Source organism: Astatotilapia calliptera, chromosome 2, assembly GCF_964374335.1.
Source record: "Astatotilapia calliptera chromosome 2, fAstCal68.1, whole genome shotgun sequence".
Classification (NCBI taxonomy): Eukaryota; Metazoa; Chordata; class Actinopteri; order Cichliformes; family Cichlidae; genus Astatotilapia; species Astatotilapia calliptera.
Genome location: NC_137423.1, coordinates 27,212,661 through 27,225,211, shown reverse-complemented (window position 1 = coordinate 27,225,211; position 12,551 = coordinate 27,212,661). Strand labels below are relative to the sequence as shown.

Below are 12,551 nucleotides of genomic sequence, written 5' to 3'. Positions count from 1 at the left end.
GTCTGCGTGTTCTGACATGTGATGTAAAATGATATTTCAGCTAAATTTGCTCTTTTCCACCACTTATCTTTCAGGCTCCCAGAATATGCTATTGGCCGATCTGGATATGTCCTTAGACAGACATACAGGCACAATGAATTTAGTTATTGAGTATCTGCATTATCCTTTCCTAGCCCTAGATAATGCTGAGTGCGTTTAACAAGGACAGACAACATCCGCTGGACGGTTTGGGAGCAATCCAGACAATAAATTGAGCTGAAAGTTAAAAACCAGAAACATCTGAGCAAACTAAGCAAATGCAAGTTGGCAGCAGGGACTTTAAGTGGACAGAAAAGTGGACAGCTACAGGAGAGACAACATATTTAAACTCTCCTCGATAGTTCTCAGTGGTATGTCTAATTTCGCTGAACAGGAGCATTTCTCTTTATAATGTCTACAATGCCCTTCATATATTCTTTGATGGTAATTTGGGTTATCATAATGTAAATGTTCCCGTGGTAGCTATTGCTGCATCATTCCCATTGTAAAAATGCTATTCAAAACCCATAACATTTAAAGTGCTTTTGAACGTGCTTCATTTATGTAATTATATGTGGCAAATTTATATATATATATATATATATATATATATATATATATATATATATATATATATATATATATATATATATATATATATATGTCATGTATCTCAGCTATAATTCCCAGTCTCAAACTTGCAATCTTCCCAGACTACTGTAATGTTCCCCTCTCTCATCTTACTAAGAAACAGCCACAGGTCAACTACAGTGCATAAAACTCTGCTGCTTTGTTTTAATGAGGACCAAAAAGAGTGTGCATGTAGAGTGTTCTATTGAAATCGATTTTAAGACCTTTTTATTGGTTCATACTAAAAGGGCAAAAGTTTGATATAAGCCAGGCAAGACCTGGTAGCTGGACAGACACATTATGGATAAAACAACAACAAATACAAATTGAAATATTGAATTGAAAGAAAGAGAAAGAGGAACACGGCACAACAAAGTTAATTTAGATTTTATCCTAATGTAGATGGACTGCACTGAATGTTGAGAGACTGCCTGACTGGTTGGTGTAGTGTTGCCAGTTTTGACATTACTTCGGAACTACTAAGCATTATGAAATACAGCGTCTCTCTAAACTACTGATAGGTCTGTTAGGGTGCAGACCTGGAAAGATGATAAGTAAAAAGATCCTTTTTCCTACACCCTGAGGCCTAGGAGACAGCTGCAGACTGCGGCACTGAGGAGGGTCAGGTATATGATGCCTTGACCTCAAGGGGCCTGAGGAAGTGTTGGCATCTAGCCACAGTGACTGCAGGGTGATGAGAGAGCGTCTAGCTAGCCCTTTCTATATCTTGTAGTGGCCAGATCGCTATTCTTATCCACCCACTATCCCTCCATCCGGTCGAGCTTCAACAAGCTACTGAGAGCTGTAGTCATAGCAACGTACAGGCTTGGCGATGCCCTTGGGGATCATTTCTTGACAGAATTCCTCGGTGTCTTCTCTAAAAGGTTGGCCCCTCTGCTGAATAGCTGTTTATCTTTGCAGATGTGCAAGCTTCAGTGTCCGCTGGCTACCTTCATCTCTCCGCTTCTGCTCTGTCCTGTTTTTTTCCTCAATACTTTTGAATACCAAAACTAATCTCTGAATTAAATGAGGAATCTAAAGCTGTAAAATCTGTGTGGTATTCTCAAAGCCATCGGCTGAAAACCAGATAGAAGAGAATGTATTCCTTTGTCCCTGAGTTCATAGCGGTTACCTGCAGTTGTATAATAAAGTTATCGCTGGAAATGAGCAATTTTAGCTACAGCATAGACTCCTCTACAACAAATGTACAAGTGCAGGCCATTGTTTCCCTGCTTAGTTCACAGATCTTGCCTTTCACTGCACTGGAGGTGTTTGCAGTGACACACATACCTGAGAAACAGCCTGTCAGGATTCATAAGAATGGGTATCCTTCTGGTAAGTGAAGAAAGAAGCTGTGAAATGTTAGAGGGACAGAGAAAAGAAGAATAACTGGGGGAAGAAGTGCACCATCAGAATCCACTGCCAAAGTCAAATGAGAAAATAACCGATCTCAATCAAAAATGGGTAATCTTCTGTTGGAGGCAGAACCAGCTGGTGCAGCGTCATTTGTCACCGCCGTGCACCTTTGATACAGACGGATGATCCCTCATAAGTTAGCTGAATGTCGAAGACAGAAATTTTTTTATATGAATCTAATCTTTTTAAATTATTAGCATAATTGAAATTCAAAGCACATGCAGCGTAATGGATTGTTAGTCATGGACCGAGCACAATATGAAGCCTATCTATGATACATCTACTCTCATCTGATACCATGACACAAGGTAGAGATCAGCAATGCATCAATGGAACTGCAAATGAGCCGTGCTCCCTCATAAGCCACTGTTATCAGAAACAACAAGTGACAGGAATATGAATCTGGACTATTGACTAATGTGACTACTGACAGTTTGTTCTCTGCCTGTGGCACTCAGAAAGGTATTTGCTCTCAACAGTACCCCTGCATAATAATCCTGAGCAGTGCTGTCATGCTCTTTCTGTTTTGGGCCATCTGCAGCATTAACATTACAATCAGCGTCTCTCTCTCTCTCTCTCTCTTTAGCCAGCAGTCATCAGAGTCCTAGATCACAGATATGAGCATAAATATCTGGCTCTCTATCCCTCGCACAATAATTTCCATTTTTTCTGCTACAAACACAGAAACCCACATGCTACATTCACACTCAGTCTTTCAGTAATCTTGCTTTCGCTGCCTCCCACACAGGCATCTGCAAAAGAGCATGTGTGGTTCACGGGAGTAGTTTGGTCCACACTTGCAGAAACTGGCAGAATCAGAGACCTTAATGTGTTTCATCCTGTGTGTGCATTATGTTACTGTTCCTTGATAAGTGCAGCTTTCCTGAAGGTGTGCTTCAAAGGGCAGGTACTTTTAACAAATATATTTTACCGCCTACATTTTTACCTGCATCCCGCACACTCACTCGGTACAACAAACAACCTTAACCAAAGCCAAATGCAACTTGTCAGCTGTTGAAGATGTCTGGGATTGTAATCTTGAGTGTTACATTTTTCAGCTTCACATTTATGATTTTATTTTTCCCTGTAGCAGTGTTCCAAGATGTGCTTAGATAAACTCAGCACATTAAAACATCAACAACAACAAAATAGTATTTTTGCTGCTGTCAAACCAGGAAAATTTTTATTTCAGTTTCTCACATCCCCCCCCCCCCACCCCCCTTGTTCCCCTTCTTTTGAGCAGGTGAATGATTGCCAAACAGAAAGCAGCCTTTGCAGTGCAAACCTGTCCCATGCTGCCCCGTCCTCTCAGGGGATGGCCAAGGTCCAGGATGGACACACGAACGCACGCAGGTACATGGTGCTTTTTTCGCACTAGTTTTTCTCAAAACAAAATGCACATTCATCACTGTCTCTGTGTGCACTTGCCCCTTTTTATATCTGAATATCTGTGTTCTATATAGCACTGCAATGTTAGAGGAGAGCCAGGATGGTATGGACAGTGGTACCCTAAGTCCTGCCTCCGCTCGACAGGTCACCATCCAGCGCCACCCGACTCAAGGCTTCGGCTTCATTGCAGGCAGCCAGAGACCTGTCATTGTACGCTCCGTCTCTGCTGGTTAGTGTTCATGTATGTGAGAAAGCCAGCATTCAGATTTCAGGTTTCTCTATGCTGCATGCATATGGTATCCCGTTTCATTTGCAGACGGCCCCTCCTTTGGCAAGCTTCTTCCCGGAGACCAGATCTTGGCTATTAACGAGGAGACGGTGAGCGACGCGCCCCGAGAGAGAGTCATAGACCTTGTAAGGTAACATCCTTTACTGTCCCAGGAGGGAGGGGGGGTGGAGGGAGGAGGGAGGAGGGGGTGGCATCGGGGGCAGGTGATCAGCAGCGCAGGTGAAGGGGAGTAAAAGTGGTGAGTGTGAAAAGGAACAAAGTGTTTCTTATTGCTGGCGATGCGTTACATCAACCCAAACCTGCGGATGAGTCAGTCACTTTTGCAGCTGAAGAACGGCAAAGGAGACGGCAGCTATAAACTGGGGGCCTCCAAATACCATGCAGTCCTTGGCATTTTCTAACCCACTCCATTCTCTGTTGTTCCATAGACGCTGCAAAGACACGATAGTTCTCACTGTGCTGCAGCCCCATCAGGTAGTAAGCTGGGAAAATCGCTTTCTTTCCTGTTCCTGTCCTTCAGGATTTCTCTTACTTCTCATCAGTCAATAATAAACACTTCCACTTTCAGCCTGAATCTATACAGTTCTCCCTCATAATAGTACACACCAATGCAGTGCAGACACACATTAGTATTCGCTGCCATGCTTTACACGCTAGAGTGATTTCTTTTTCTGGTCACCCCTCAGAAGAACTCTAAGTGAGCATATTAGCACCTACATGAGACCTTATTAAATAAAGACTCTTCTGTGTATGCACAGATAAATACAGAGAAAAAGGAAAAGCACCACTAACCATCTGACTAAACTGGACATTGTTAGATGGTGAAACCCTGACATTATGAAAGCGCATGAAAGCTCATTATCCATGTACTGATAATACTAAGTGTTAAAAAATTTTATTTTGTTAAAAAAACAACCAGTTTTAAATACTGAAAATGGGGTAAGGCTAATGTTAAAAGTTTGCACTTATCCAGTTGTCGCATTGCAGTAGCATTAGCCTGCTCTCCAATATGTCTCTTTAGCACCAGCAGTCGGGGGGGCTTTTCTTTCATTTATGTCTCATCCTCTAAGCTGAGTTCCTCTCCCACTCTCTTCTCATCCTCAGTCACCTAAATCTGCCTTCATAAGTGCAGCCAAAAAGGCCCGCCTGCGAACAAACCCGCCCAAAGTGCGCTTCTCAGAGCAAGTGTCCATCAGCGACCCGGACTCAGTAAGTTCAACTTGTCGCGTCTCTACGTCATGCACACGCGCGCAAACACAGACCTCCTGTGCATTTCTCTTGATTTGATCAGCAGCCACAAATGCTTTCAGAAATCCTTAAGCATCCTCTCACCATCCTTTTAGGATGTTCAATCATCCTGTTTGTGTGTGTAGTGAGAAAGAGGCTGAGGCATTGAAAAAAAAACAACCTGTAGCCTCCCTCTTTTCAAAGCCATGTAAACAATCACAATATGACTTCATTTGTTTTTTTGACCATTATAGTCCAACCTTTCAACTCAGCTGCATATGGTAAACCTCCCAAAATCTCACTCTACTAATCAACATCCACACGCTACAGATAACACCTCCATTTCCAACAAAATGCTCCAGTAATAAAAGCATTTCTGTACAGTCCCCAGCAACATGTCAATCAAGAACACATTTAGGGAACATTAGCCCACGCAATAAATAAGGTGAAAGCAAAAACATAGCGGGAAACAGATAATCAATAAATTAAAAAAATCGGACAAAATTTTATTTTCCTTTTGTGTTAAGTTAATCAAAGAAGACAGAGAACACAATTGTTTGGTGCACGGACCACCAAATCACTGATCTTTGAATAAAGGCTTTTTTCAGTATCGATTTTACTATCTGCTATAGACTTACAGTGTCAGCAAAAAAGAGGGACAGTGACATAATAGTGTTGAGTTGTAATTTGCCTCTCTGGGCAGACTTTGCATATGTCAAACTGGTTCCAAATCACTGTAAACCAGCAAGGACAAAGGTGGTTGGCTTGTAATGGGAAGCGATAGACCTGTTTATCTGAGTCGCTTAACCAGTGCACCCTGGCTTTAGTGCTGCAGTATGGAGGAAGATCTGTTCACTCGTAACTCAGACTTCAGTTTCTTCCAATCTGCACGGAGGAACAGCTTGTTGAGTCTTTTGAATACTTAAGTTCTCCGAAAACAGACTGCTTGGGCATCTGCTGCGGACACAGCTCTCCGCTTAAACTAAATGCTTTTTGTGAGACAGATACTGTTGCAGTAAAATCCACATTTCTCTGCCGCGACTAGCAATGCCTGACTAATTTTCTTACCAACCTTGTCATATATATATATATATATATATACATATATATACACATATATATATATATATATATATATATACACATATATATATATATATATATATATATATATATATATATATATATATATATATATATATAAAAAAACACCCAGCACGCCCCTGCGGGCGGTTTATCCTTCAAGCTCGGGTCCTCTACCAGAGGCCTGGGAGCTTGAGGGTCCTGCGCAGTATCTTAGCTGTTCCCAGGACTGCGCTCTTCTGGACAGAGATCTCCGATGTTGTTCCAGGGATCTGCTGGAGCCACTCGCCTAGCTTGGGAGTCACCGCACCTAGTGCTCCGATTACCACGGGGACCACCGTTACCTTCACCCTCCACATCCTCTCGAGCTCTTCTCTGAGCCCTTGGTATTTCTCCAGCTTCTCGTGTTCCTTCTTCCTGATATTGCTGTCATTCGGAACCGCTACATCGATCACTACGGCCGTCTTCTTCTGTTTGTCTACCACCACTATGTCCGGTTGGTTAGCCACCACCATTTTGTCCGTCTGTATCTGGAAGTCCCACAGGATGTTAGCTCGGTCATTCTCCACCACCCTTGGGGGCATCTCCCATTTTGACCTCGGGACTTCCAGGTTATACTCGGCACAGATGTTCCTGTACACTATGCCGGCCACTTGGTTATGGCGTTCCATGTATGCCTTGCCTGCTAGCATCTTGCACCCTGCTGTTATGTGCTGGATTGTCTCTGGGGCATCTTTACACAGCCTGCACCTGGGGTCTTGCCTGGTGTGATAGACCCCAGCCTCTATGGATCTTGTGCTCAGAGCTTGTTCTTGTGCTGCCATGATTAGTGCCTCTGTGCTGTCTTTCAGTCCAGCTTTGTCCAGCCACTGGTAGGATTTCTGGATATCAGCCACCTCCTCTATCTGCCGGTGGTACATACCGTGCAGGGGCCTGTCCTTCCATGATGGTTCCTCGTCTCCCTCCTCTTTCTTGGGTTTCTGCTGCCTGAGGTATTCACTGAGCACTCGGTCAGTTGGGGCCATCTTCCTAATGTATTCTTGGATGTTCGTTGTCTCATCCTGGACTGTGGTGCTGACACTCACCAGTCCCCGGCCCCCTTCCTTCCGCTTAGCGTACAGCCTCAGGGTGCTGGATTTGGGGTGAAACCCTCCATGCATGGTAAGGAGCTTTCTTGTCTTTATGTCAGTGGCTTCTATCTCCTCCTTTGGCCAGCCTATTACCCCAGCAGGGTACCTGATCACGGGCAGGGCGTACGTGTTGATGGCCCGGATCTTGTTCTTACCATTCAGCTGACTCCTCAGGACTTGCCTGACCCTCTGCAGGTACTTGGTGGTTGCAGCTTTTCTAGCGGCCTCTTCATGGTTCCCATTCGCCTGTGGGATCCCCAAGTACTTGTAACTGTCCTCTATGTCTGCAATGTTGCCTTCTGGTAGTTCAATCCCCTCAGTTCTGACTACCTTCCCTCTCTTTGTTACCATCCGACTACACTTCTCCAGTCCGAACGACATTCCAATGTCATTGCTGTATAGCCTGGTAGTGTGGATCAGTGAATCGATGTCTCGTTCACTCTTGGCATACAGCTTGATGTCATCCATGTACAGGAGGTGGCTGACAACTGCTCCGTTCCGTAGTCGGTATCCGTAGCCAGTCTTGTTAATGATCTCACTGAGGGGGTTCAGGCCTATGCAGAACAGCAGTGGGGACAGAGCATCTCCTTGGTAGATCCCGCACTTGATGGTGACTTGTGCTATGGGCTTGGAGTTGGCCTCTAGTGTTGTACGCCACATCCCCATTGAGTTCCTGATGAAGGCTCTTAGGGTCCCATTGATCTTGTACAATTCTAGGCATTCCAGTATCCAGCTGTGGGGCATTGAGTCATAGGCCTTCTTGTAATCAATCCAGGCAGTGCACAGGTTGGTCAGTCTGGTCTTGCAGTCTCGGCTGATTGTTCTGTCTACCAGTAGCTGGTGTTTTGCGCCTCTGGTATTCTTGCCAATTCCTTTCTGTGTCCCGCTCATGTATTGACCCATGTGCCTGTTCATCTTAGCCGATATGATGCCTGACAGGAGCTTCCATGTAGTACTGAGGCAGGTTATTGGTCGGTAGTTGGAGGGGACCGGTCCCTTCTTGGGGTCCTTGGGGATCAGGACCGTCCGGCCTTCAGTTAGCCATTCCGGGTGTCTCTCGTTAACTAGCAGCTGGTTCATTTGTGCTGCCAGACGCTCGTGGAGTGCAGTCAGCTTCTTCAGCCAGTAGGCATGAACCATGTCGGGCCCTGGTGCTGTCCAACTCTTCATACTGGAGACCCTTTCTTGGATATCTGCCACTGTGATGGTTACTGGACCCTGTTCAGGGAGGTCGCTGTGGTCAGCCCTCAGATCCTCTAGCCACTGAGCATTGCCGTTATGGGTTGCATCCTTCTCCCATATGCTCTTCCAGTATTGCTCCGTCCCCAGCCTTGGTGGTGCTGTTATCAAATGAAAAGAATTCATTTGATAATAGTAAAACGATTCTGTGGACAAGGCAGCAGCTTCCTAACACCACCTTCAGTCAGTGTATTTACACACACATATATATATATATATATATATATATATATATATAGAGAGAGAGAGAGAGAGAGAGAGAGAGAGAGAGAGAGAGAGAGAGAAACAAGACAAGAAAAACAGAGCTGGATTTTGGGAGGGAGGTTTATGGAGGATTTTATTTGGGCTGTGAGGCCGTTTCCTGCAGAATCATTATGGCTTATCACAGTAAAACCAACTCAAACTTCATCTCATTACACTACCTTTTTTTTCTTGATCACAAGTGCAGCTCTTTGAAATTACACAATGACAACTTGAACATTTTTTTCTGAGCAAGACTTTTTTTTGAAAAAGATGATATTGAGGGAAGAGTGGTATCACATCACATTTTAGCAAAAAAAGGGGGGAAACGGGAGAAGACGCGAACTGCATATCGCAACTTTTCTATTAATGTGTGCTTTAAGTCCAAAGCAGTAACCTTGAATAGTGCTTGTCCTCTTATGCTTTCCCTCACCCTACTCTGCAGTGAGTGCTTCCACTCCCACCATCCAATTTTCTTTGCATGGCATACATATTGAATGGGTAGATCAGAAAAAGTGAATAGGCCTTTCTTTGATCATGATACAACGCATGGGTTCGGCATCGTAAGGCAGGCTCTGGAGGTTCCTTTTGAGGCTGTCCGGAGTTCAGTTAAGAATCACTCTATTGTTCTCGTAAGGCCCCTTTGTTTCTTAGATCCTCCCTTTGCAGTGCTTTTTATTATTGCCTTTCGCCAACGAGTAAAGCTGATTGTGTTGATTTTTTTTACAGCAAAACTAGCTCACACATGCCTTTCCTGGGCTAAACACAGGACTTTTTTCTCTTTCAGACAATGCTCAAGGACGACTCTTTGCTACTCATACCAAATGTGTTGAAGGTGTTCTTGGAGAATGGACAGATCAAGTCATTTACGTTCGATAGCCGTACCACTGTTCGGGTACGTACAGCCTACAGCTGAGCACAGGGGAAAGGGCAACAGGAATTACCACATGATTACAGCAATGACTTAGTGCCCCTATAATCATTAATTTTATTTGACTATGGTTGAAATGGCTCCTCGTGAAGTAGATGAAGATGTGAAGTGATAATTCGTGGTGATAAACTGCAGTTCCCTCATCCCTCTTTATTGTTTTGCTATAAAAAAGCTGGAGAATATAGTTGAAGTCAGACTAAAAGGGAAATGTATGATGGATGTACATTCATCATACATACCCATCTTGTGTTTTGGTTTTTGCGTCTTTTCTTTTTTTTTGGTGTCGACATAAATCCATTTTGTAGCAAATAAATCGTTAAAGTACATTTTGGATCAGAATACAGAAAGACTATCAACACAATCAAATTGCCATAAGTAAATAAACAGTTTAACCACAAATCTGTCAAGCTAAGAGCCCTCAAAGTTTATCTAATTAATCACAGGTTTCAGAAAACACAGAGAAAAAAAATAGCTTTAATTCTATGAAACTTTTTTCCTGGCAGTTTCTGGAATGTAAAATCTCATTAAAGTGATTAAGGTCATAAAGCAACAAATGAATTCAGTCAGACAGAGGTCATTTCTGTCTCTATGTCAGCCTCTAAGATGAGTGTGACATCTCCGAGCAGACTCATTAAATGGACTCTATTAGATTTTACAAATCTCTCTTCTGCTCATGGAGGGTGAGGGAGAAAAGAAAAAAGAAAACTCAGAAGCACTTTAAAGGAGAGATAGCGGAAGCTCTCTCCTGTCAGCCTAATTAAATGGAATTTCAGCATAATAAGAAAGCTCAGATCAATAATACAATACCGCAGATTTAATCAATGGTACAAGAGGATGCCTACTTGTATGGCTATTAGAGTATCTGTCAACTAAAGAAGCTTCCCTGCGGTGTTTTCGGCTGCATTCTGTGGCTCCTTCACTTGATAGTGTGGCTTCCCCCAAGCGTCATTTAATGCAAAGCACACAGATCAATAGCATTAAAACTGCTTATCTTTTAGGGACAGCTATTGGAATACATCAGCACAAGTCAACTAACTTCTTGATGGGCAGCAAAGCATTTAGTGTACTTGCTTTCTTTTGCAGTTGTTAATAAGAGTCCATATAAAAATTCATTACCAAAATGCAGTAACATCACTACATTAGACTCCTTTTTTCATGTCCGTGCAACTTAGAGTCCGAAGAAATTATGAAACCTTATCCTGAGGCATTGCCAGCAGTGAGGAATGATAAGTCATAAATGTCCCCTTAGATGGTACTCTCTGCATTTTAGAAAGATGATACAAGAAGCTCTACATCATTCATAGATACTGATCTGCACTGAGGTAAAATGTTTTCCCTGCACACTCCAACGTGCTGGAATTATTTTCCTAAATCGGTTGCAATCACTGTGCAGAATATAGAATATCTATAAAAGCTCTCTACTGCACAAAATGGCAAAACATAATATCAAAGCACAGAGATTTGAGTGAAAATACTCACTACAATGATATCAATGATAAAATGCACCACATAAACATGGAGGGAGGGGGGTTCAAGGGTTCAAGGTGAAAAGTAGCTTCAGTACAATGAATGTTCATATTTCTTGTAGCTTAATGTATTCTTACTGAGGCAGTGTATCCCAGTCACTCATCTGCTTCCATCTCATTTCCTCCAGGATGTGATCTCTTCCCTGCAGGACCGCCTTTCACTGCGCTACATCGAGCACTTTGCGTTGGTGTTGGAGGCAGGTGGTCTGGACCAGAATCAGAAGTTGCATCTGTTGCAGGAGAACCAGCCACTGACACATGTAAGAAACCTAGAATGAAAAAAAGAAGAAGACTTGTCTAAAAACACTTCAAATTTTATACATGCTATGTTAAAAGTGATTTTCTGTGTTAAAAAATAATAACAGAACAAAAGCCTACCCACCAAAAGTTGTTGTCACTGAAAAGTTTTTTTATAACTACATTTACATGAAACTGATAGGACATGTTCCCCTACCAATAAATCCAATATCTTCAGATAACCAGCAGATTAAAACACAGCCCTTGTTATTGAGAAGCAGTATTGCCTACTGCTATACCAGAGGTTCCCACGATTGTTTGAGCAAAAATTGAAATTCATCAGACCTGGTAGCCTTTTTCCAGTTGTCTTCTCATCAATTCTGGTTGCAGTTCCCTGTTCTTGACCACACAAGTTTGACATGTTGTTCATTCAGAGATGCTCTTCTGCACACCTTGGTTAAGTGATGTTGCCTTCCTATTAGCTGGAAGCAGTCTGGCCATTCTCTCCTGACCACTGGCATCAACAACCAACAATCAAAAACCACTTTTTCTCACAGACCTCCTGAATATTTTCTCTTTTTTTGGATTATTCTCTGTGTTGCAAAAGGGACACATAAAAAAGTTTCAGGGAACCGGCCCTCAAGGACTGGAGTTTGAGACCCCTGCAGTAGATCATCAGTTTCTGAAATACTCAAATCACCCATCTGGCACCAACAACCATTCCACATTTAAGGTCACTTAAATAACTATTTTTCCATTTTGATCCCCGTATTGAACTTCAGCAGGTGATTTTGATCATTAAACATTTTTGCCGTACTACACCTTGACTAAAATGACACATAAACAGAACTCACCGTGAAATGCCAAGATAGTGCAGATTGATTCATGATGCATCAGTCTTCTCTCTTCACTTAAATGATACTGAAATGACTAAATGAAATATGAAATAAATGAAAATGATACTGCAATATGTGAATAAAATCAAAGTTATTTGGTATGTGGTTGATATAATTGTATTCCCACAGGTGGTGCATAGAACCTATTTCCAAGGGATGAAGTGTCTGTTCCGCATTTGCTTCTTTCCCAAGGACCCTGCAGATCTGCTAAGAAGGGACCCCGCTGCATTTGAGTACCTTTATATACAGGTAAAGCATTGGATTAAAGGAAGATTAAAACAGATGTCAACAGTCATGATA

The 12,551-nt window shown here is 42.7% G+C and overlaps 1 protein-coding gene across 2 annotated transcripts in view; it reads left to right on the top strand.

The window, feature by feature from the left end:
• frmpd3 (FERM and PDZ domain containing 3) overlaps positions 1 to 12,551 on the top strand; it is a 47,291-nt gene that overhangs the window by 26,629 nt on the left and 8,111 nt on the right. For both annotated transcript variants that reach the window (XM_026190934.2, XM_026190912.2), the window contains exons 2-9: positions 3,308 to 3,417; positions 3,528 to 3,682; positions 3,770 to 3,872; positions 4,171 to 4,216; positions 4,847 to 4,951; positions 9,449 to 9,556; positions 11,247 to 11,378; positions 12,381 to 12,500. In XM_026190934.2, the coding sequence (XP_026046719.1) occupies positions 3,380 to 3,417; positions 3,528 to 3,682; positions 3,770 to 3,872; positions 4,171 to 4,216; positions 4,847 to 4,951; positions 9,449 to 9,556; positions 11,247 to 11,378; positions 12,381 to 12,500 (807 nt within the window). In that variant the 5' untranslated portion in view covers positions 3,308 to 3,379. The remainder of the gene's footprint in view (positions 1 to 3,307; positions 3,418 to 3,527; positions 3,683 to 3,769; positions 3,873 to 4,170; positions 4,217 to 4,846; positions 4,952 to 9,448; positions 9,557 to 11,246; positions 11,379 to 12,380; positions 12,501 to 12,551) is intronic.